Consider the following 26220-nt stretch of genomic DNA (forward strand, 5'->3'; position numbering starts at 1 on the left):
ATATAACTTTCAATTCAGATGAGGCTGTAAATCAGCACCTTGTTCAGTTTTTCGCCAATAAACACAGGTCCTTCTATGAACAAGGAATTATGAAGTTCATTTAAAGATGGCAAAAGGTTATTGAATAAAACAAGCAATATATCATAGATTGATCTTTGTTCTTTATATAAAAAAAATCTTTGAAAAACATAAAAAATACATCATGACTTTTCCAGCAATCTGATAGAGCCTGGTAAATCCAAGATCAGGGTGAGTTTTGGTGAGAACCTTTTCTGGTTCCTAACAGTGGAAAGAGGGAACACTAGTCTCTTTTGCTTCCCGTATAGACATGATCCCTAGCATGAGAGCTCCAACTTCCCATCTCCAGTTACTTCCCAAAGGCCCTGCATCCTGACACTCTCCCATTGGGTGTTACGGTTTCAATATTTTAAGTTTGAATTCTGAGGGGACACATAGCAGCACTATTTTGGTGACTCGTGGTATCTTGGAAAGAGGTATAATGAGGACCTCAACTAAGGTAGTCATAATGAAAATGGAGAGGATGCAACAGATATCAGGGTGGATTGTACAACTGTGGTTAAAGAGAGGGTGTGGAGGTATGGCAGATACAGTTGTCAAAAATAATACTTGGACAATTCTGGTGTGGGAGCAGTTATCAAATTAGGGATTTGAAAGGAGCAGATTCCATGCAGGCATGGAAATAGTGAGAGCAGGAGGACATAAGAGGTTTAACAGACTGATGAAACACTGTGGGCACAGGCTTCTGAGGCAGTTGGATATGTGGTCAGGAGCACAGGAGAGAGGAATACATTGGATATGAAATGTTGGAATCATCATGGGTTTCTCTAAGATGTCATGGAGACATTGTCTAAGGATGAATCTCTCGAACACTCACCTTGAAGTGTTGGATGAAAAGCAGGATGAAGGAAAGAATGAGCTGCTATTCCTAGGGAAAGCAGCCTAACACACTAAGAAAATTTAAGTCTAATTTAAAATTATGTAGCCTTGGGCCTCCCCCATGGCGCAGCACATTGAGTACAGTGCTGTGAAGCTGTCCACAGCCTCTGCAGCGCCGGTTAGATTCCTGACCAGCCAGGGAGATATACACATGGTGCGACAGACCTCTCCTGTCTCGCCCGCTGCTCCCCTCATCATTGTTTTTGGTCGTCTGCCTGTTCTGCTCCCTGCTCTATCTCTGGTGAATTCTCTCATCCTCCCACACCTCTGGCCTGTACCCCAGTTCTTGTATAAATAAATAAACCTTTTAAAAAAAGATTTAAAAAAGCACTTTAAGATTATGTAGACTTTTCCCTAAGATTGCTTGGGTTAAGACACAATAAAGAATTAGGTTTTTTTTTTTTTTTTGAGGTAAATAAAAGTTTTTGCCTAGAATAATAAACTCAAATTTATGATTTGTTCACTTGAGTAAATACATAAACTAATTTTTAATACATTTTGAAGTCAGGTTAAAAGGAACAAGACAAGGTGTTCATTTAAATAATAATTTAAAGCATAACTACAAAAAATAAAGCACAATACTTATTAGGTAATAAGTCTAAAATTTACCTCATTTCCTTCCCCTACAAACTGCTTCCTCCTCCTGTGGCCTTTATCTCAATAATGGCATCAACATTTACCCAGTCAGCCAAGTAGCAAATCTGGGAGGCATCCTTCATTTCCTTTCTCTCTCCTCTGTTGCACGTATCCTGCTAATGGTCTGTTGAAGTTTCCTGCTATCTATCTGTGGAATCTACGCATGTCATCACCTTTCCTGAAACCACTGCTTCAATTGAGGGTCCATCATTATGCCCTGGCTCTTTAATAAGGTGTGGAAGACCCTATAGGACCTAGCGTGGTTGCTTTTTCAATCTCATCATACTATTCTTTCCCCAAGACAATACCATTTGTTCTTCTAGTTGGGATAGTCTAATTTCGTTTGCTTGCTTGATTTTTAAAAAAAATTCTTTTTTAAATCTCAGCTTGAGTATCTCTGCATTCAAGAAAAAAACTAACACTTTTCCCACCATCCCTCAGGAAAGGCTGGTGCCATTGCCTTTGACTGTCATGGCAACCAATACATATCTGTCCTGTAACTCTTAATTAATATTTGTAAAGATAGAGATTGAGCTTATAAACCCAATATTTAAGCAGGTAAGAGACAGAAAAGGTTAAAGAGTTAATGGGAAAATAAAGAGAAAATATTACTGCCAAAACCCAGGCTGGACAGAGTGCATGGCATCTGGAGAAAATATTCTGTGTGAGTGCCAACCCTCCTGTGTCAGGGGTCCCCGCATCCTGAACTGAAGTTCTAGCCCACTCTCAGCCTGTAGAAATCCACGCAGTTTCCTTATCCCGTTTGTCTTCAGAGGGGTTTGTCTTGGAATTCAGTTCACTTGGTTGCCTTACAACACAGCGTTCTGACAAGTTCAAGTCAAGTTATGATTTTGTAGATTATCCAACTTGCTACAGGGGAAGTAACATTATATTGTATCTGTCTATATCCAGCAAAGAAACAACTGCAGCCCTATCCTATTCAATTGCAGTCTCTTAAATGAACCCTTTATACACTTGAGGAAAAGGTTACAACTGTGCAAATAGTTATTTGTGATCTCAAGAGCAATCATTTACCCCTTACACCTATATGTATCATTAGTACTCTGCACTCCTAATCTGCACGTATTAACTTTTCGTAGCAGCCTGGTTATATAGAATGGTCAATATGATTGTCGATGCTATGAGAATTTCTTTGTATTAGGAAAAGTACATCTAGCCTCCACCTCTTTTTTCCTGCCATAATCTTTTTTTGACATTTATTTTATTTATGCATACCGGAGCCAGAGGTGCAGGGTGAGGGTGAGAGGATTCACCAGAAACAGAGTGGGGAGCAAAACAGACAGATCCACTGAGTCTGCTGCAACATGTGGGTGACCTTCCAGCCAGGGATCCAACTTGTGGCAGTAGCTGCAGATAGCTTTATAGTGCTGAGAGTAAACCCCTTGCACCACAAAGGAGGCCCTTTCCTGCCATGTAGTCTTTAAGGTCACTTATGCAATCCTCAGTACCTCATTAAAAGAAACAAAATAGGGCCTCCCTAGTGGCACAGGGGGTTGGGCACAGCACTGTGAAGCCGTCTGCAGCCTCTGCAGCACCGGTTCCATCTCCAGCCGGCCAGGGAGATACCCACATGGAGCAGCAGACCTCTCCTGTCTCACCCACTGCTCCCCTCAGCAGTGTTTTCAGTCTCTCTGCCTGCTCTGCGCCCAGCTGTCTCTGGTGAATCCTCTCACCCTCCCACACCTCTGGCCTGTACCCCAGTTTTTGTGTACATAAATAAATAAATCTTTAAAAAAAATGAATAAAAGAAACAAAATACCTTTTTGAAAACAAAATGCTGAATCCACTATAGAGTGCAAAGCTAAGCTTAGTGAAGTGTGCTATAGCTGAACAGTTCTGGCGGAATCAGTGTTGGTTGCTACAGAGGTCAGAAAGGGTCTTCCAAAGGGGACCATGTGGAGGTTGTCCTAGTGGCAGAGCCCCAGCTTCTGGTGGGGAGATGCCATAGTGACATTCCCCCAGAGCAGGGTCCTACTGCTAGGGGCCTTCTCTCCCTGTGTCTTCGCTGACTGACATCATCCCCGCTAAATGGGAGTGGCTGACAGAATGTGTTTCAAATGGTTTATGTCATAAGAGAGATAAACTACCATGGGATGTATATGCTTTTGAGTGAAAAGCTAAGTAATATGTTTCTTGCAGGACGTTTTTACTGTAAGTGTTGGAAACTTACCCCCCAAGGCAAAGGTTCTTATCAAAATCACCTACATCACAGAACTCAGCATGCGAGGCACTGTTGCTGTCTTCTTCATGCCAGCCACGGTAGCGCCCTGGCAACAGGATAAAGCTTTGAATGAAAATCTTCAGGTTTGTATGTTTAAGAAAAGATTTAAAGAAGCTTTTTGTGTGTGTTATTTGTGCATGGGGAAGAAAAGCTATCTAAAATAATCTTTTTTAAAAAGTTGATTTTACTGCCATATGTAGACACATATAATAATGTTTGTGAAATGAACAAAGACAGGTAGGTTCAATGGGTATTTTTTATTCTGTTATGACACTTCTAAATATTTTATTTTTTAAAAATTGTGTCTATACTGCATAGTCATCATGCATAATTTACATAAAGGTAAAGAAGGCAATTAAGTCTAAGAGGGATATTGAAACCATCCTTAATTCCATCACTAGATATAGTAACCCAAAGCTATGCTGATACTTTGGTGTATATTCTTTGAGATTTTCTACTTTGCATGTATTTATACAAATTGTGTGTGTGTGTCATATGTGTATATATGTGTATGTATATGTATACACCTTTTATATATTTTTTAAAGATTTATTTATTTATACATACAAGAGCTGGGGTACAGGCCAGAGATGCGGGAGGTGAGAGGATTCACCAGAGACAGAGTGGGGAGCAAAACAGGCAGATTGACCTAAGTACATTGCTGAGGGGAGCAGCGGGTGAGTCAGGAGAGGTCTGCTGTGCCATGTGGGTTTTTCTCTGGCCGGCCGGGGATCGTACTCGTGCTGCAGAGACTGCAGATTGCTTCATAGTGCAGTGCTTAACCCCTTGCGCCACCAGGAAGACCTTTTATATGTTACTGTCATTTCATGAACAAAAGCTCTATACCTCACTACTCTCAACTAACCCAGTTGTCTTGTTGCTCCTGTAGGCACTGGCCTTGGTGACATTGCATTCAGCCTACAGTTTCTATGTGAAACTTAATGGGTACTTAATTATAATATATATTTCTCTTTTAACAGGATACAGTAGAGAAGATTTGTATAAAGGAAATAGGAAAAGAGCAAAGGTTAGTATGGGAAATATAAAAAATATAAAAAAGTCAATAATTCAATGGTTATTTAGACATATAGTTTAATTTTCATTTAAAATTATATGAAAAATTACAAGTGGTTGTTTAAAATTTAAGATACTAGACTAAGACAACTTTCTCTTCATTTTTGATAGCTTCTCTTTGAGCATGTCTATTGAGATGCCATATATGATTGAATTCATTTCTAGTGATACACATGAACTGAAGCAAAAGGTTAGTAAATATTTGCCTTTCTCTTGAATTCTTATTTTAACACTAATTTTATTTTATCAAATCAATACATGTACAGGGTTTAAAATGTTAAATAATATTAATAATAACATCTTTGTTTCACCTTGACGCCCCCCCAAGCCAGAGTCTGGAGATGGTGAACCACATTAAGTATTTTAATTATTTTCTACTGCAAAGTTTTAAATAATACTTTTTTTTTAATCTTTCGCCTTGAGTCATCTATTTTAGAAATTATCCTTTGACTTCCTATTACGGTAGATGAAAATTTGATTGACGTATCCCCTCACTGACCTCTCCCAACTTTTTCTCTCCCCTTCATTTGAAAACATACATTACAATGTCTGATTAGATTACTAGTCAGTGTTTAAATTATTACCATTGAACCCAGAAATGTGTTACTATGACATGCTCTTTCCTTTTTTTGTAACCTTTTTGTATAATATTTCCTTAAATTGCCTTTTCTTTTTTTTTTTTTATGGTTTTATTTTTTATTTTTTTTAATTAATAAATTTTATTTTTATATTCCCCATACAATTGCAATCCCCCCATTCTGACCCCAATCCCTCCCCTCCCGCCCCCACCCCCCAAAAAGTGTCTCTGATTCATAGTTTTTTGTTGATTTTGATTTTCACATTCTTATAGTTATTCATTTTCCTGGTTCCTTATTTAAGTATTCTAGATTCCTGCTATGAGTGAGACCATCTGGTATTTTTCTTTTTCTTTTTGGCTTATTTCACTGAGCATGAGCCCTTCCAGCGCCATCCATGTTGCTGCAAATTGCATGTGTTTATAGTTTTTGAATGCTGAGTAATATTCCATGGTATATATGTACCACATCTTCTTGATCCAGTCATCTATTTTTGGGCATTTGGGCTGTTTCCAAAGCTTAGCTATTGTAAACAGTGCTGCTATCAACATAGGGGTGTAGGTGTTCTTTGAAATTGATGTTTCTGTGTCCTTTGGGTAAATACCTAGGAGTGGAATTGCTGGATCATATAGAAGCTCTATGTTTAGAGGTCCAGAAATCTCCACACAGCTCTCCATAGTGGTTGGACCAGTTTGCACTCCCACCAACAGTGCAGAAGAGTTCCTTTTTCTCCACACCCTCGCCAACATTAGTTGTTGCTAGTTTTTTTAATATGTGCCATTCTCACTGGTGTAAGATGGTATCTCATGGTAGTTTTGATTTGCATTTCCCTGATTGCAAGTGATGTTGAACATTTTTTCATATGCCTGTTGGCCATTCGCATTTCCTCTTCAGAGAAGTTTCTTTTTAGCTCCTCTGTCCATTTTTTGACTGGATTATTTTCTTTGTTGTTGTTGAGTCTCATCAGCTCTTTGCAGATTTTTGTGATCAGTCCTTTATCATTAGTGTTGTGTGCAAAAGTGTTCTCCCATTTGGTGGGGTTTCCCTTTGTTTTTGTTATTGTCTCTTTTACTGTGCAGAAGCTCTTTAATTTGATGTAGTCCCAGCTGTTGATCTTTGCCTTCACTATCACTGCTTTGGGTGATGTGTCTGTAAAGATGTCTTTGATGTGCAAATCACATAGTGTTTCGCCTATATTTCCTTCTATGTATTTTATGGTTTCAGGTCTTATGTCTAGTTCTTTAATCCATTTTGAGTTGATTTTTGTATATGGTGTGAGGTAGTGGTCAAGCTTCATTCTTTTGCATGTAGCGACCCAGTTTTCCCAGCACCATTTATTGAACAAACTTTCTTTGCTCTAATACATAGTCTTTGCTCCTTTGTCAAATATTAGTTGACCATAAATCTGTGGGTTTATTTCTGGATTTTCTATTCTATTCCATTGGTCTGTATGTCTCTTCTTGTTCCAATACCATGCAGTTTTGATGATTATGGCTTTGTAGTAGAGTTTGAAGTCTGGGAGTGTGATGCCTCCATTCCCTTCTTTTTTTTTCAGGAGAGCTTTGGCTATTCGGGGTTTTTTGTGATTCCATATGAATTTCATCAATAATTGTTCTATTTCTTTGAAAAATGACATTGAAATTTTGATTGGAATAGCATTGAATCGGTATATTGCTTTTGGTAGGATGGCCATTTTAATAATGTTTATTCTCCCAATCCATGAGCAGGGGATGTTTTTCCATTTCTTTGTGTCTTCTTCTATTTCTTTTAACAGTGTTTTATAGTTTTCTTTGTATAGGTCCTTTACCTCTTTTGTTAGATTTATTCCCAAATATTTGATTTTTTTTTGTTTCAATAATAAAAGGGATGGTTTTTTTGATTTCTTCTTCTTCAGATTTATTGTTTGTGTATAGGAAGGCTACTGACTTTTGCGTGTTGATTTTGTATCCTGCCACTTTACTGAACTGATTGATGAGTTGAATTAGTTTTTCTGTGGAGTTTTTGGGGTTCTCTATGTATATTATCATATCATCTGCAAAGAGTGATAGTTTGACTTCTTCTTTTCCTATTTGGATTCCTTGTATGTCTTTCTCTTGTCTTATTGCTCTGGCTAGGACTTCCAGTATTATACTGAAAAGCAGTGGTGAAAGTGGACATCCTTGTTTTGTTCCAGATCTTAATGGAATTGCTTTCAGCTTTTCACCATTGAGAATGATACTGGCTGTTGGCTTGTCATATATGGCCTTTATGATGTTGAGTTATGTTCCTTGTATCCCAAGAATTTCAAGGTCTTTTATCATGAATGGGTGTTGCACTTTGTCGAAAGCTTTCTCAGCATCTATTATCATACGGTTTTTATATTTCTTTTTGTTGATGTGTTGGATAACGTTGATTGATTTTCGGATATTAAACCATCCTTGTGTCCCTGGAATGAATCCTACTTGGTCGTGGTGAATTATCTTATGGATACATTGTTGGATTCTGATAGCTAAAATTTTATTGAGGATTTTTGCATCAGTGTTCATTAGGGAGATTGGCCTGTAGTTTTCCTTTTTTGTGTTGTCCTTGTTTGGTTTTGGTATTAGTGTAATGTTGGCTTCAGAGAATGTGTTTGGTATTGTCCCTTCCTTCTCAATTTTTTGGAAGAGTTTGTGAAGGACAGGCACTAATTCGTCTCTGAATGTTTGGTAGAATTCATTTATAAATCCATCAGGTCCTGGGCTTTTGTTTTTGGGGAGGTTTTTGATTACCATTTCAATTTTGCTGCTTGTAATTGGTCTGTTTAGGTGTTCTATTTCTTCTTTATTTAGCTTTGGGTGATTGTAGAGTTGTAGGAATTTGTCCATCTCCTCTAGATTGTTGAACTTGTTTCCATATAACTGTTCATAGTAGTTACTGATTATTCTTTTGATTTCTGCTGTGTCCGTTGTGATTTCTCCTCTTTCATTTATGATCCTGTTTATTTGTGCTTTCTCCCTTTTTTCCTTTGTGAGCCTGGCTAGGGGTTTGTCTATTTTATTGATTTTTGCAAAGAACCAGCTCTTGCTTTCATTGATCTTTTGGATTGTTTTTTTAGTTTCAATTTCATTTCTGCTTTGGTTTTTATTATTTCTTTTCTTCTACTGGTTTTGGGGTTTTTTTGTTGTTCTTTTTCTAGATCTTTGAGCTTCGAGATTAGGTTGTTTCTTTTGAGTTCTTTCTTGTTTCTATTGCTTCTATTGCTATATATTTTCCTCTTATTACTGCTTTTGCTGCATCCCATACATTTAGGATATTGGTGTCCTCCTTGTCGTTCAATTCAAAGAATTTTTTAATTTCTTCTTTGATCTCCTCATTAGTCCAGTGGTCTTCAAGTAGTGTGGTTTTCAATCTCCATGAGGTAGGAGAGTTCCTTGCCTTCTTTTTATGGTTTATTTCTAGTTTGATGCCTTCATGGTCAGAAAAGATGGTTGGTATGATTTCAATCTTGGTGTATCTGTTGATGTTTGTCTGGTGTCCCAGTATGTGATCGATCCTGGAGAATGATGCGTGTGCGCTTGAGAAAAATGTGTACTCTGTTTTTTTAGGGTTTAGTGTTCTATAGATGTCTGTTAAGCCCAAATGCTCTAGGTCCTTATTTAGAGCTTTAGTTTCTTTACTTATTTTTTGTCTTGTTGATCTATCCATTGTTGATAGTGGTGTGTTGAAGTCTCCCACTACGTATGTGTTTTCTCTGATGTCTGTTTTCAGAGAGGACAACAGTTGTCTGATATATTTTGGTGCTCCTTCGTTTGGTAAGTATATGTTATTGAGTGTTATTTCTTCTTGAAGTATTGTCCCCTTTTTCATAATGTAGTGACCGTTGGGGTCTCTTTTTATTTTTTTGAGTTTGAAGTCTGTTTTATCTGATATAAGTATAGCTGTTCCTGCTTTCTTTTTTGGTCCATTTGCTTGTAGGATTGTTTTCCATCCTTTAACTTTGAGCCTATTTTTATCTTTTGTAGCTAAATGTGTTTCCTGGAGACAACAAAAGGTTGGGATTTGTTTCTTAATCCATCCTGCGACTCTGTGTCTTTTTATTGAAGAGTTTAGTCCATTTACATTTAGAGTTAATATTGATATGTTAGTATCTGTATTTGCCATTGTGTTTGTCTTTCCTTTGATTTTATTTATTTATTCTTTTAATAACTTTTTTTTTTTTTGGCCTTCTTTCGTTGTTATTCGTCCCTCTGAGGTTCTGGCTTTAGGGTTCCTTGTAGTATTTTTTGGAGTGGGGGTTTAGTCGTAATGAAATTCCAGAGTTTCTGTTTGTCTGGGAAGGTCCTTATTCTTTCTTCATAGGAAGGAGAGCTTTGTGGGATAGAGTATTCTTGGTTGGCATCTGTTTTCTTGGAGTCTGTTGACTATGTCTCTCCACTCTCTCCTTGCCCATAGTGTTTCTTCAGAGAAGTCTGATGTCAGCCTAATTGGTTTTCCTTTGAATGTTATCTGTTACTTCCTTCTTGTCAGCTTCATTATTTTTTCCTTGTCCTGGATTCTTGGGAGCTTTACTATTATGTGTCTTTCTGTATTTTTCCTTTCGTCGTGGATGTTTGGTGTTCTTCTTGCTTCTTGTATATCAATTTTCAGCTCCTTCTTCACATTTGGGAAGTTCTCTTCAATTATCTCCTGGAATATTTTCTCTGTTCCTACATCTCTCTCCTCTCCTTCTGGTATTCCTATAACTCTTATATTTCCTCTCCTCATGGAGTCAGATAGTTCCCGAAGTCTTTCTTCATTCTTTTTCCTTCGTACTTCTTTCCTTTTCTGTTTTGGTTCTTTTTATTTCTGTGTCTTCTAGAGTACTTATTCGTTCTTCCATTTCATCTATTCTGCTTTCATTGCTTTTCCCAGAGTTCTTTAGTTCTTCCATTAATTCTTTGATCTCCTGCGTTTCTTTTACTTCCCTCTTTAGGGACTCAATTTCATTCTTCTGACCATTGTTTTCCCTCTTTAGGGACTCAATTTCCTTCTTCTGATCATTGTTCTCCTTTATGAGTTCTGTCATTTTTTTAATCATGGCAATTTTAAATTCTCTTTCTGGAAGGCTCAGAAGTTCTTCCAAGTTACTGTCGTTGCAATCTGGGGGGTGGTTTTCTTTTTGTGTTGTGCTTTTTTCCTGAGGAGTTGTTAGGTTGCATGTGGTTCTTCTACTCCCTACTGTCTGTTTTCTAATTTGTTGTATGCATTGGGACACTGTGTTGCTGGGACTGGCCGGCATCTTGGGTGAACTTCTCTGCTCCCCTCTAGCTCCTCCAGGAGCCATCTGTCAGTTTCAAGCAGTCTTTACTGAAGAAAGGTCCCTGTTCTAAAATGCCGATGTGGGGACACACACCCCTGTGCGCTTGGTCTGCCCCGGCGGTGGGTTCCCGCTCCCCCTCTGGGTTTGGACTGCAGGCCCGAAGTGGCCTGGCGTGGGCGAGCTTCCCCGCTCACCTCTGGCTCCTGTGGGAGCCTTCTGCAGGCAGTCTTTCCTGAAGAAATATCCCTGTTCTAAAATGGTGATGTGGGACGCACTCCCTGCACGTCAGGTTTCAGGCACACTCTTCTGTGCACCTGGTCTGCCCTGGCTGTGGGTGTCCGCTCCCCCTGTGGGCTCAGACTGCTGGTCTGAAGGGGCCTGGGGTGGGCTAACTTCCCAGCTGGCCAGGGGTTCCTTCAGGACCCTTCTGCAGGTTTCAAGAAAGGTCCCTGGGTGTTAGTGACTTTTTTTCTGGTTGCCAGGTGGCGCCAGAGATCTCTCCTAGTCCGTGGGGGGCTGTTTTTCTTCACCCCGTGGGACAGGGAACAGAGCGGGAACGGTAGGGGAAATCTCAACGGCTTTGGGGTGCTGTGTCTGGCTTGTGCCCCACCGACGTGGAGGACCCACGCTCCGAATTTCGTGTCCCGCGTCTCAGTTACAAAGCCCTCAGGTCCAGGATGCGGGCTGTAGCCCCATTCAGTGGCTGCAGCAATGGCGCCTTTTGCACCCGGCTCCCTTGTCTGGGCGCCTGGTTTCTGATTACTGAGTGAGGGACTTTCACCTCAGTGAGGGCCCCCGGGCGTCTCCCCGCAAGCCTAGGTCGCAGGCGCGGGGACCTGGGCAGCCACGATCCCGATCCGCGTTTGCTTTTCAAGTGCGCCAAGCGCGCCGCTTTTCCGCACAAGCTTACCGGCCGGCCCGGGGCTGAGTGCGGATCTCCTCCAGAGTCTCTTTGTTCTCTAATGGCACCAGGAGCCGTTCGCTCACCGCCGCGGCGAATCCTGCAGGGTTCTCCACAGCTCCAGTTCACGGGGTGTGGTGGCTGCAATAGTTCCTTTCCACTCCCAGTCCCGCTTGATGCCTAGTTTGTTCTTGTTGGTCGTTTTAGTTTGTTTTTTTCCTCCTTTCTGCTGGTCGGAGAGTGCCGACTCTGTGGGTGGGGGAGGGGAGCAGGGTTCTGCGCTTTCCTCCCATCTAGTCCTCTTTTATGGCCACTTTCTTCTTCGGGTAGTTTGCTGGAGTCGTCCGTTTATCTTCCGTGTCCCAGTTCTCACTGGGACCTGCCGCTTTTCCTCCCTATTAACTTTTTTTAATGGGAGATCTTACTCGCAGTGTCTCCTCGCCGCCATGTTGCTCCGCCCTCTCCTTTAAATTGCCTTTTCCATTTTCTTTGTTTTCTAGAATATTTCTCTTCATATCCACTAACACTTCAATTAAAACCCTTCTCAATACTTTTTTCACACTGTTGAATGCTTTCTCTAATACATCATTTTTTCCTGAGGTCACTGTCTTTCCTCCTGTCTCTCCACTCTAATATGCCCTTGGGGACTGAAGCAGCGTTAACCCTGGACCTCCCTTTTCTTTTCTCCTTTCACAGCTTTTTCTCTTCATTCTCATTATTGTTTTATTCCCTCCATTGGCAGAGTACAACCTCCATTAAGATTCTGAGTAAGAGGGTCTGGACAGCAATGTCTGAAAGATCCTGAGAGAGCCTCTCAGGAATATTGAAAACCTTCTCTTCTAGTGTTTAGTGTTGCTTTTGAAAATTAAATAATATTCTTATCCACCATCCTTTGTATGTAATTTTTGTTATGTTTTATTTTTAAATTCTATAAGAATTTCAGATCTTCCCTTTATCCTGGTATTTAGAATGTCATAATTATGTCATATTTGCTCATTATATGTAACTGGTAGTCTTTAGTTCTGGGAAATTTTGTGTTTTTTTTTTTTAAATAAGCTATTTCTCTCTCCTTTACTGTCTGGAATGTTTTCAATCACGTGTCCTTTGTATTTAGCTTTTGGTTATGCATTTTCTCTCTTTTTGCCCATCTTACTGTCTTTTTGTTCTGTTTTCTGGCTGATTTTGTCAATTTTACATTTCAACCATCCTGAATTTTTTGGTCAGTTCTCATGGTTTTTGTTTGTAAACACTCTTCTGATCTATGAGTATTACTTTTTTAATGGCATCTTTGTGTGTTTCGTAGATGTACTATCTTCTCTCTGTTATACTCAGAAAATATTCATAGTATATTTTTTCTTCTGTTCTGTGTGTTGTATCCCCTTTATTTGAGTTCTTTTTTTTCTTCTGACTCTTTTGTTCTCCATATTTCATGTCAGGTGATCTGTGTTCATAGTCTGTTTTTCTTTTTAAGGAGCAAATTACTTCAGCACCTGTGTTCATCTTTTGGTAGGACACAAGAAAGCTATCTAGATGCTCTGAGGTGAATGGGGCCAGGGGCCTGAGTCCTGCACTAGAGGTGACTGCAGGCAACTGGCTATTTCTGGAAGTCTCATGGTCATGCTTTATCCCTTCTATGGTTATTCAGAAAACCTCTGAGGCATCCTTAAAGGATGACTGGGGAGTGAGGTTAAGAACCTTACATTTTAGGATGCTGACTTTCATTTCTTTCACCTGTTTGCAGTCCTGTGCACCTATACTTCTTTATTCCTAAAATTCCCAAATCTGCAGTCTATTTGGTTGAATTCCTCTAAGTAACTAAGTTTCTATTTCCTTTAATGAGAGAACCAGGTGTTAGCTATTGGTGCTAGCTTGGCTAGTTAGGGCAGGGAGGGAGCAAGGAGTGTTGACAGCTTGCTACACGATTAATAGTACTGCAGTCTCCTATAAATACTCATGTAGAGCCTTCCCACTTTCTGTAGGACTAATGAGCCTCCTGCTGGTGTCTTTTTTCCTCCATAGAACTCAGGTAGTGACTTCCCCCACTCTGGCTATGTTACTTACCTTGTCTCTATCAACTTTGTATCTTTTAAAAATTTGTTTACTTCTGTCATTTGTTTTGTTCCTATTCCCAATGTCTTTATGGATTTATTACCCCCCCCCATTTTTTTTGCAGGGTCTTTTAGGATTTTGCTAGGGAATAGAAATAAACAAATGTATGTAATGCATTCTAAGCAAGAGGCCCTCTGCATCAAATAGCTGTTGCTGTATAATAACCCCCAAACTTTGTGGTTTAAAATCATTATTTGCTGTTTATCACAGCTTTGTATATTGAGCATTTCTGGCCTGGGCTGGCTAAGGTGGTTGAGGATGGTCTCACTCACATATGTGACTGTTGGCCTGGTGTCAACTGGCGTGATGGCCACACATCTCTTATTATCTAGCAGTTGTATCAGGTTTACTCATAGTGGTGGAAGAGTTGTCCATAGCAATTTGGAGGGCAAACCCCATTGTACACTTTTAAACCCCACTGCACACTTTTAAACCCCATTGCACACTTTTAAACCCCAGGATGCATTATATCTGTCAGTAGCCCATTGGCCAAGGCAAGTCACATAGCCAGCTATAGATTCAGGGACAGAAAAGCAAATACCGATTCCTGACGGAAGGAGCTGAAAGTCATTGCAAAGGGGTGTCACACAGGAATGGAAAGCCTTTGTGGCCATTATACAATGTACCACATTGCCGCTATTGTTTTCAAGCTTATCACCTACATTTTTAGAAGTTGTATTTATGAAGATTCAATTTTTAAATAAGGTATACAATTTTAAATAAGGTATAGATTTTTTATTAAATATTCTGAGTTATTTTCTACTAATCCAGATAATTCTAACTAAACACATAGATGTATAATTTTTAGATACAATTTGAGATTGCCTCAAACTTATCTAAATTACACTGTATATATTAACCTTAGAATTTTAGGAGGGTAACTGATATGAGAATGGTCACACTTCTAAAAACTCCAGTTCATAATTTCATTAGTATGTTATTGATTCTTATTCAAGTTAGGTAAGTTATGCAAGGATTTGCTACTCAACAGGTAAATGCAAATTGATAATATACTATTGCTCCATTATTTGCTTCATTGTCACCATTGTTTGTTTTGTAGAGAACAGACTGCAAGGCTGTCATCAGCACTGTGGATGGTAGCTGCTTAGACAGCAGTGGATTTTCTCTCTCAATCGGTTTGTGTGATGCCTATCTCCCAAGAATGTGGGTTGAAAAACATCCAGATAAAGAAAGTGAGGTACAGCCCTTTTTAAAAGTACAAGACACTTCTGAAAAAATTTTAGAATAGGTTATTTCCAAATTATATTAAATTTGGAAATTATTGGTTGTCCTGAAAAACTAGCATTTCAGAATGACCTCTCACCAACTCAAGATTCTACAATTGAAAATACTTGTGATAGCTAGATTTGACAGACTTCTGAGGCCTCAACCAAAATCTCAATATACCATATTTCTCTATAAAGATTATAGTTTTGACCTTAACCCCCATCAAAAATAAAATCCACCTTCAGACATTACAGTGGTTAATCTATACACTTTATAAACTATACTATAAAAATTGATATAATGTTATTTAAAGCTATAAGACCACTTTGTGTGTATGATCATTCTCTCTTTTAGAACTGATAGTGAATTCAGCAAGATGAGTAAGATGTCCCACATATCACTTGCTCAACAATTATTATTTGGCATTTGCCCATGGACAAAAATACCTTTATGGAGCTTTGTGATCCAGTTAGGAAATTCTAAAAACTCAGAACAATAGAGGACTGAGAAGAGCTGTTTTGAGAAGGCAGGCTCACACCTAGGCACCTGACTTGCTTGTCAGGGTTCTGGTGGCAGAAATAGACATAGTCCCGTACCCCTGAGAACTTGCCAATGGCCCCATCAAGCTTGGTCCTATAATCAACAGCATATGCCAAGAACTTAGGAGGACTCAGACACACCTGTGTACCAGGTAATAGGTATACAAAACTTGGTTATCACTCTGACCCAAAAGTGGCCCAAGAACCAGTTCTAATCCCTCTTGGCCAAAGTTCTTGGCTCTTTCTGTGAGCTCTGCAAGTAAGCCCACCAAACTCAGTCAGACTATAGATGCTAAAAGGGTACTATAACTTGACTCCAACCAGTCCCAACTACAGTGCATGAAGAGCCCTGCTGGCTCAGAATTCCCAGAGATCCTGAAAGGGCTTGGTTCCTGCCCCCTCAAAGCCACAGTTTAGGAACCCAGCAGAAGACACACCTGTCTATAACCCTAGAGATTCTGAAAGGGCTGTATGCTTAGCCCTTGCTCCTCCTAGCTGCAGTCTGTGTGCAGGCTAGTGAGTGCAAGGACCTGGTAGGAGATATTCATGTCTGTATGTCAGTATATCCAGAGAAGTTCCCATAATCTGCTCCAACCATTATCAGGGGACCAGCCACTAACCAGCGACCTAGGGAGGACATGTGTGTGTCTCCAGAGCCATATCTGCAGACCTGAATCTTGGCTATAGACCCTGAAGCAGCCTTGGGCTCAGTTCCATCTCCACTCAACCACAGTCAAGGGCCAATCCTGCCCACCCACAAACCAACAGACCTATCCAGCGACCCGGCAGGAACTTTTCCAGGACCAAGTGGGAGCCAGACATATCTGTACACCTGGTAACTTGTATACTGTTGGTGAGACTATAAGTAAAACTACCATATGATCCAGTAGTCCCACTGCTGGGTATATGTATGTGTGTGTATGTATCTCCAGATATATATCTTCAGATATATATGTATATATATATATTTATATATTTATATATATCTCCACAGAACATGAAATCACTGTCTTAGATATCCACACCCCGGATATTCATAATAATCAGGGCATGAAAACAACCTAAGTGTCTATTGACGGATGAAGAGATAACGCAAATATGACACATACACACACAGTGACATATTATTTAGCTGCAAAACAAGAAGGAAATCCTGCCATTTGCAACAACTAAGTATTGTGCTAAGTTAGTTAAGTTGAACCAAGAAAGATAAGTACTATATAATTTCACTTATATGTAGTATCTCAGAAAAGTTGAGCTCACAAAAACAGAGAGAGAATAATGGTTGCCAGGAATGTGGGCTAAGTGTGTATAGCAGAGAGATGTTAGTCAAAGGGTGTAACCTCCACTTCTAAAATGACTGTAGTTAACAATATTATGTACTTGAAGATTACCAAAGAGTAGATCTTACATGTTCTCACTACAGAAAAATAATAGTTTGTAAGGTAATAAATGTGCTCCTTAACCTTATTCTGGAAATCTGTTCATATATATGTGTATCAAATATTACATATATTTGATACATATGTATATCAAGTATTACATATAAATTGCATATCAATAAAACTGGGAATTTAAATTGAAACATGATAGTTATACTTTAATTATTTGTTGATAAAAGATGAGAATATAGGGCCTCCCTGGTGGCGCAGCGGTTGAGCGCTGGGTTGTGAAGCAGCCCGCGGCCTCTGTGGCGCCGGTTCGATCCCCGGCTGCTCCCCGGCCACCGGAGGAGGGTCCCACATGGTGCGCAGACCTCTCCTGCCGCCCGCTTCGGTCCTTCTGCCTGCTCTGCTCCCCACTCTGGCTCTGGTGAATTCTCTCACCCTCCCGCACTTCTGACTGTACCCAGTGCATGTATAAACAAACAAACAAATAAAAAAAAAAAAAGATGAGAATATATAGTTGAGTTATCACAATAGCATCTGTATTCCTTTTAAAGTAGTGTTGTTGCATATATGTGAGAAAAAGGCATAGTATTCATTCAGCAGACAATGTTGATACCATAAAAATTTTCAGACTTTTTAATTCTGTATTTATTCTGGATCTTTCAGTGGTTTATGGCCTATACATTGGAAATTCCAGTTATGATATTCTGCTTTTTTAAAAAATCCTGTATACCATTTCATTGTTAAATCCATCTATTCTTTCTGTTTATAGAATTATTTTACCTAACTAAACAGTTTTAATTTTACAAGTAGATCCTTTCCAATAAAAAATTACACATTTATGCCAAATTCTGAAATCCTAGCTATGTGTATATCTCACTTTATACCTTAGAAGGATGACTGAACTCTTAGTTTTATATAAAAGAAGTCAACTTTCAAGTGCTACCACTGAGCACAGTATTTGGAAGAACATAGTATTTATTTATTTATTTATTTATTTATTTTTAATAGAGGCATGTTTTATTGATTTATTTATTTGTTTGTTTGTTTTGTTTATACATGCACTGGGTACAGTCAGAAGCGCTGGAGGGTGAGAGAATTCACCAGAGCCAGAGCAGGGAGCAGAGCAGGCAGAAGGACCGAAGTACACTGCTGAGGGGAGAAGCGGGCGGCAGGAGAGGTCTGCGCGCCATGTGGGACCCTCCTTTGGTGGCCGGGGAGCAGCCGGGGATCAAACCGGTGCCACAGAGGCCGCGGGCAGCTTCGCAACCCAGCGCTCAACCACTGCGCCGCCGGGGAGGCCCAAGAACATAGTATTTAGAAGAACATTGTCAAAGCATATAACCTTTTTACATCTCTTTTTTTTTTTTTTTTTTTAATAGAGGCATGCTTTATTTATTTATTTATTTGGTTGGTTGGTTGGTTTATACATGCACTGGGTACAGTCAGAAGCGTGGGAGGGTGAGAGAATTCACCAGAGCCAGAGCGGGGAGCAGAGCAGGCAGAAGGACCGAAGTACACTGCTGAGGGGAGCAGCGGGCGGCAGGAGAGGTCTGCGCACCATGTGGGACCCTCCTCCGGTGGCCGGGGAGCAGCCGGGGATCGAACTGGCGCTGCAGAGGCTGCGGGCAGCTTCGCAACCCAGCGCTCAACCGCTGCGCCACCGGGGAGGCCCACATCTCTTTTTTTTTTAAGATTTTTTTTTATACATTCAAGAACTGGGGTACAGGCCAGATGTGCAAAAGGGTGAGAGGATTCACAAGAGACAGAGCAGGGAACAGAGCAGGCAGACTGACAGAAATACACTGTTGGGGGGAGCAGTGGGCAAGACAGGGAGGTCTGCCACGCCATGTAGGTATCTCCTACAGCTGGCTGGGATCAAACCCGCACTGCAGAGGCTGCAGACAGCTTCACAGTACTGCGCTCAACCGCCTGCGCCACCAGGGAGGCATGACCAACATATCTTTATTCTACACCCTTACCCCCCATTCCTGGCAACTATAATTCTCTCTCTGTGGGCTCAGCTTTTCTGAGATACTACATATAAGTGAGATTGATTATATAGTACACTGATGGACCCTTTTAGTATCAGGAATAAGCTCGTTTAAATTCACCTTTTCTGTAAACTTGGATTTCTGTATATTGGGTATGCTTTAAATGAAGTACACGCATATGTTCATTGGTGTGTTTATGTCTCTCCCATTTTTGAGGCTTATAAGATTTATTTGGCCAGTCATTCTGAGATCTAGTGAGAACTGTATGCCTGAACCCAGGAGGTTTTCATCAGTTTTTAGTGGGCTACTCTTCATTCTGTTACTCTATCCTAATTATGTGTCCAGTGTTTGGAAAGATTGTGTGATAGATTTGGGGATAGAAATTTGCAATCTCTTAGCATATAAAATAGTACAAAAAAAAAAAAAAAACTAGACCAGCTTAAGTTATGAGGACACAAATCCAGCACCTTTTTTCCTTTTTCAGGCCTGCATGCTTGTCTTTCAACCAGATCTTGATGTCATGCTCCCTGATGTGGTAGAGCAGAATGAAGTGATTATTTGTCTTGATTGCTCCAATTCAATGGAGGGTGTGACGTTCTTGCAAGCTAAGAGAATTGCCTTACATGCACTGTCATTGGTGGGTAAGAAAGAGAAGATAAACATTGTCAAGTTTGGCACAGGTGAGCATGCTTCCTTCTTAATACACTCATGAGTAGAACTGCTGGCCACCAGTACCCTTGACCTCATCTGTGGAGTGAGAGGTCATAGCATGGAGTTTAAGAACAAGAGCTCTGGAGATAGATCTTGGAACAAATCCTAATTCTAGGTGTTACCTTGGGCAATATAGGGCAGAAAGGACACAGAGCAGCAGGATCTCTATGATCTTAGCAGACAAGTAAAGGGAGGACCTGGAGTCCTCGGTGGCTTTTCAGGCTTTTATTGCCATTTTACCAGGTACAAGGCAGGCAGGGGCTCCGGGGGGTCAGGAGGCTGGCAGTCCTCCTAGCCCCCAGCGAATCTTCACTCTTTCTGGGCTCTCTGGTGTTCTCTCATGGTCTTGTTCTTTCTCTTCTGCTTCTCTTTCTTCTCATTGTCCTTCTGCTCATTCTGTTCCTTGGGACACCACCCTTATAAGCTCATTCTCAGCCCAGGTATACCCACCTACGTAGGCACACACCTCACTCCAGGTGCCCGCCATCAGGCATGCATTCAGGACCACAGGGATCCGTCATTAATACTAATGGCGAGAAGGCAGAAAAGCCTGATAATCACTTATCCTACAGCGAGTTACTAGAACTTTTCATCCTTCAGTTTTCTTACAGCGTTGCTGTAAGGATTGCAGTAATTTATGTAAAGGACTTAAAATTGTGTCTGTTACATAGTATGTGTGATATAAATACTATGTTTTTATTATCAACGGAACCAAACCCTTGGTCTGATGAGTGTGAGAGTTCCAAATAGAAGGACAAAACATTTGAAATCAGAATGGTTGTAGAATACCTGTAAGAATGGGTTTCAGGTGGACCTCCCCAGTGGCACAGTGGTTGAGCGCTGGGTTGCAAAGCTGCCTGCAGCCTCTGCAGCGCCGGTTCGATCCCTGGCCACTGGGTGAGGGTCCCAGATGGTGCACAGACCTCTCCTGCCATGCCTGCTGCTGCCCTCAGCAGTGTACTTAGTCAGTCTGCCTGCTCCGCTCTCTGTTCTGGCTCTGGTGAGTTCTTTCACCCTCCCGTGCTTCTGACTGTACCCAGTGCTTGTATAAATAAATGAATAAATCTTTAAAAAAAAAAAGAAAGAAATGGTCTCAGGTGCATCAGAGTAGCCCCTTTAGAAGAAAGATAATGCCATCCTCCAGGAGGAGGCCCAGGGACAGCTGAGACTCTAGAAGGAAGAAATGAGACAAGGACCAGAGTGGATTGAGTTGACTATCACGTCCTGTTGATTCTCTGCCATTCAGCAGGAGGCCCAGCCTCTTAGAAGCTAGGATCTGCTGCTGGGAGCAGAGGTCCAATAAGCATGAGTGCAAAGGACTTGAAGGAGAATGTACTCTTCCTGCGACTAGGCTGTTGTATTATTGTGATGTTCACATCTTATTTTGCGTGAGGCACCTACTACAGAACAACAGTCTACACCATCATCTGACACAGAACATTTTGCACAGTAAATTGCTTACTTTGAATGCACTCAGAAGTACTACATAAAGCAATACTGTGATGAATTTTTTATGTCAAAATTATCAAACTTTGTTAGTGGCCAATAAAGTGAATAGTTTATAACAACACTTCATGCCAATCTTATTACACAGGTTACAAGGAGTTATTTTCATATCCTAAGTACATCACAAGCAATAATATACCAGCTGAGTTCATTATGGTGAGTAAGAGAACTTTCCTTTGTCTCCTAAGTCTTTACCTATCAAGTTTTAGTGGTGCTTCCTAGGACTTCCCCAAAATCAGCATCAGACCCCCTAGTCATTCCATTTTTGAATGTTGGTGGGCTAGCTTTTTATTTCTTTAATAGTAGCAATTGAAACTCATTAAAGAAAATTGGAAATTAAAAAGAGCAGAAAGAATCACCACCATACTACCACCATAAACAACCAGCATTAATAATTTGGAAATGTTTTCTTCTGCTCCTTCTCTTTTCTTTTTTGCTAAAATGGAGCAAGATGAGAGGACTATTTTCCACCTCAGTCCACCACAGGATGGCAAACCCAGGAACATTTTGATGTTCTTTTGAAAACCACTAAAAAGCAAAAGCAAAACATAGAAAAGCAAAGAAGTGCCTACTGATAATGTTAAGTTACCATATGATGTGAAATAAACTAAAAGGATATAGTTGCTCCACAAAGTTATAATTAGGAAAAAATATCTTTTCATGCTGCTCTCTCTAAACCCTCATAAAGGAGTTGCTTTGGTAAGCAATTACAGTTACTGGTGAATATACCTGGAAAGGATTGTAGTAAATAATTTTTTTCTTTTTTCCTCCAGTCAGCTACACCTACCATGGGGAATACAGACTTCTGGAAAACACTCCGATATTTGAACTTACTGTACCCCTCTCAAGGGTTTCGAAACATCCTCCTTATATCCGATGGGCACCTGCAGAACATGGGCCTGAGCCTGCAGCTCGTGAGGAGAAACGTGCACCACACCAGGCTGTTCTGCTGTGGCACTGGGTAAGTGTGCCACCAGTGAAGACCCTGCTCAGGAAACATGGAAGCTTCAATACAATATTAGTATTTCAAAGCTATTTTTTTTAATATTTTATTTTATATAATTCATACATCATTTTTCATTTTTGCACAATGTATGCATTTTCATTTTGGTTATATTCCCCATACAATTGCACCCCCCCTTATTTTGACCCTAGTGCTTCCTCTCCCAGCCCCTCCCCGCCATCAAAGCTATTTAGAGCAGAAATGCAAAGTTCTGGGCTCTGGACCAAACCACATGGGTCTCAGAACCTGAGTTGACCACTTATGACCTCAAACAAGTTGTGTAACCTTTTTTCAGTAAAATGAAGATGATAATGAAAATACCAACCTTGTAGGTTTTCTGTGAGAATTAAATGAGTTCATATGCAGAAAACATTTAGAATACAACTGGCACAAGGAAAGCACCAAATCAGTATTAGATATTATTATTGTGCATAAAAATACAGGTTTCTGGGCCCCCTGGTGGCGCAAGGGGTTAAGCACAGCACTGTGAAGCTATCTGCAGCCTCTGCAGCATGAATTCGATCCATCTGCTGGCCAGGGAGCTACCCACATGATGCAGCAAACTTCTGTCTCACCCACTGCTTCCCTCAGCAATGTATTTCAGTCTGCCTGTTCTCTTCCTCATTCTGTGTCTAGTGAATCCTCTCACCACCCCCATCTCTGACCTGTACCACAGTTCTTATATGCATAAATAAGTAAATCTTTAAAAAAAAAAAAATACAGGTTTCCAACTTATCCTGAGGAGCCTGAAGTTCTGGCAGTGCTACACACATATACAATATGTATTTTGATAGGGACTAAGGAGTTCTTGCCACTTTAAGGCATCTCTACCCAGGTTGCTTTGCTCCTTCATAACCTTTCTGGATGCTGGGAGCATTTGCATTTCAATCTCTGTGATCTATGTAGAATCCTTCTTTAGGAAGACTGAGATGCTATGATTGTTGGAATTAGCCCCTTCTCCAATTTTAGTTAACTTTTTTGGATTGAACTGAGGTGAAAATATGAAGAAAACACTTAACAGAAAGGGCCAGGTTGGTCTTTGAATAAAGCATCCCTGTCCTCGAGACTCTCTGTGCAATCCCCCACACAGTCATTATCCCAGCGAATGACATCCCTGTTTGAGGCAAGGCAGGAGCCTGCCATCAACATATTCATAAGCTGAGTAGAGGCTATGTTCATAGGCCAGCTGATGAACCTCCTCAGGCCTTGGTTATTAGTCCCAGGAGCTGGACTGGGGAGAGGGCCTTGAGGACCCTGCTTGCCCAGAGGATTCTTTTCTCTTTCCCCTTTGTCTTCAGTCACAGGTCCTATGTTTTCTGTAATGTGAGGCTTATCTGGGCATCACAGACCAACCAGGAGTTTATCCAATCCATGATAGGATCCCTCAGGAATTATCCCTAAGAAGACTTTACCTGGTTAACTTGAACATGCCATGGGGTAACCTACCCTCAGCCTGTCTTGGGGACATTCCCTCTCTCCCATGCCTCTATCATGTGCTGGGCCTGCTGTGCCAGATTAGGGTTCACATCTCTGCATAGGATAGGCCCCTGTTGATCCTTCTTTGCTGAGGGCCTCTCATGGGACAGTGTTGCTGGGGAGACAGATGTACAGCAATATTGGGTAGGGCTGGGCTTGCCCAAGTCCAGGGAGGAAATTAAGGGGTTCCTGTGAAGGAAGTGACAGGGTTTGGTGGGAGGTGACTATTGACTCAGCCAGAGGCAGGTGAAGTTGTTACAAATATTCTGTCAAGGTTTTAAGATCTTTCTAAATGTTCCTGCCCCATTTTACACGTAGTCATTTGTATTTATGAACTCTAGCAAGATGTCATGAATTCTCCAATAGAGACTGTTCATCCTGCCTTAGAGGTTGTCCCCTGAGATCCACATGGTCTCACTGACCAATGAGATCTCTAACATACAAATCAACTCTGCCTTCAGGATTTTCTAATCAGTATTGTAATCATTGGCAGTTAATTTTGAGAATTCAAGATGAATCCAATCTAACAAACCAAAAGCATTTCAGAAATAAATTTATTTTTTGAAAACTTAATTCATTCTTTTTTAAATTATATACCCTTGTTTTGTTCATAATTTATAATTTTGGGGGATACCTAAAGTAATTCTAATGATGCTTGAATTTAACAAAAAAAAATTAACCTCATCTAAAAATATTCAAAGCTCTATCTCATTCAATGGCAATATTCAGTGTTAAAAGGAACATAAAAGCAGTCACACAATTGCATAATTTTCATAAAGGTCTATTTCATTATTGGTATCTAGTGTTTTTAATACTTAAATACATTTAAATAATGTGTGGGTGATATACACAACTTTGGTGCTGGTATCTAGGTAGATAACTAACTCCAGGGCAGGTTTGTGAGCTCCAACATTCATGCTCTTCCTATCTACCAGAGCAGACAGTGTAAGTCACACCAGGCCTCAGAGTCTAAGTGTAGTCCATGCCAATTAAATTAGAGCTGTGAACTCTAATTTAAAATCACAGAAATGAAATGGAAGTGGGATCCAACTGATATTTAGCTGCAATACCAAAGCAAGTGCAGTTGGTACTTGAGGTCCAAGCAAGGTTTACTGAAATGTCAAGATCTTCACATACTTTCTAATAACTTGCTGCTCCAAATTCTGTCCCATCATTGACATTAGTATGTAGTTGGAAGTCCCCAGTCCTATAGCCCACTGCAAAGTTAGTCTTTGTCAGCTTTGAGTGAGTACTATCAAAGGTCAGCTGGTACCAGCAAACCAGCCCTCATGCCAAAGCCATCTGAGCCATGGATTGCTGGTTCAGTAAAAGCATCACTACCAAAATTTATAGACTCCCTTTTATAAGAAGACTTGATTTTACTGTTTTTTCTTCCCTGTGTTTGGTGACAATGTTGGTTTCAAACCTTGACAATTCTGGTCTTCAGTTGAAAATTCTGTTCCAAGTGTTACCGCATTTGATTTTTGAACAGACTCACCATTTATATTTGGTCTCCAAGGTCCCAGTAACTTATGAACTACATGTTGAGAGTTCCATCCCACTGCATCACTTGGTTTTCACATCCCATTTACCAACCCTGAACCAAATCCTTTGTTGAAAATCTCTCTGGCAGCTTTGCCAAGGTCAGCATGTGATGGAGGATACACACTGGCCACAAGCCCTGTCTGTTATGTTGCCAGGCATCTGGGGGAGATGATTTGATGGTCTTCTGAGGGCAGCCACCTGCCCCACCCCACCCCCAGTAACCTGTCCCCTCTGCCCCAGAAACTGCCCCCAACCTCCACTCCATCCCTCCCATCTAACCTCCCACCCCACCCTGCTTGAAGCTGATGTTGCTCAGCTCACTAGACTTCAGGTTGCAGCTGCCTCAGGTGGAGGACAAAGTGAAGGAGTGATTTCTTTCATTTTTAAGGAAGAAACTCTAAGAAAGGCATTCTTAACAACTGTAGAATTTTTGAGAGAAATTTATTTTTTTAAAGATTTATTTATTTATGCATACAAGAGCTGGGGTGTAGGCCAGTACTGTGGACGGGGGAGGGGTCGGAAGACTCACCAGAGAGAGTGGGGAGCAGAACAGGCAGAGCTGCTGAAATGCACTGCTGAGGGGAGCAGCAGGCGAGGCAGGAAAGGTCTGCTGCGCCATATGGGTCAACTTCCTGGCCAGCCGGCCATAGAACTCGTGCTACAGTGGCTGGCCATAGCTTGATAGTGCTGTCTTAACCCTGAGCCACCAGGGAGGCCAAAGAAATTTAATAGGACATTGTCAGTTAAATATCAGAGATAACATTTACTGGAGTGAAAATTACTTCTTTGTAACTTTTGCTATCTAAATGTTTATCAAATTTGAAAATGTGGATTTTATTAACTAACTCACTTGCCAGTTCTTGACCTTTAGGATCAGATTTGGGTGACTGACTAAAAGTGGCTTGATATCTTTATCAGTATTCTTATGCCTTTTTGGAGTTTTTCAGAATCATCTACTCTCTCCTTTGATAAACAGAAAGCTAAGAATTTCTGCTCTTTTCTATTATAAAATAGAAATAAGTCCTCTTATATGTGGGAGCTTAAATTCCCCAAACATTCATACTACCTATCATAAGT

The 26220-nt window shown here is 40.6% G+C and overlaps 1 protein-coding gene and 1 pseudogene across 2 annotated transcripts in view; one reads left to right on the plus strand and one right to left on the minus strand.

Annotated features, from left to right (window-relative positions):
- The window catches only part of PARP4 (poly(ADP-ribose) polymerase family member 4), a gene marked incomplete at both ends in the record, with an annotated part of 143334 nt that overhangs the window by 79991 nt on the left and 37123 nt on the right, over window positions 1-26220 (plus strand). The window contains 7 exons of the mRNA XM_084234863.1: window positions 3754-3918; window positions 4816-4862; window positions 5021-5099; window positions 14815-14952; window positions 19387-19582; window positions 21208-21275; window positions 21893-22080. Coding sequence (XP_084090989.1) covers window positions 3754-3918; window positions 4816-4862; window positions 5021-5099; window positions 14815-14952; window positions 19387-19582; window positions 21208-21275; window positions 21893-22080 — 881 coding nt within the window. The remainder of the gene's footprint in view (window positions 1-3753; window positions 3919-4815; window positions 4863-5020; window positions 5100-14814; window positions 14953-19386; window positions 19583-21207; window positions 21276-21892; window positions 22081-26220) is intronic.
- LOC311172500 (non-selective voltage-gated ion channel VDAC2-like) lies at window positions 24619-25408 on the minus strand (annotated as a pseudogene). The gene is made up of 2 exons: window positions 25398-25408; window positions 24619-25266 (listed from the first exon to the last, which is right to left on the minus strand). The product of its transcript is annotated as a non-selective voltage-gated ion channel VDAC2-like (transcript).

Source organism: Talpa europaea (assembly GCF_964194135.1).
Source record: "Talpa europaea genome assembly, chromosome: 6".
NCBI classification, from domain to species: Eukaryota; Metazoa; Chordata; class Mammalia; order Eulipotyphla; family Talpidae; genus Talpa; species Talpa europaea.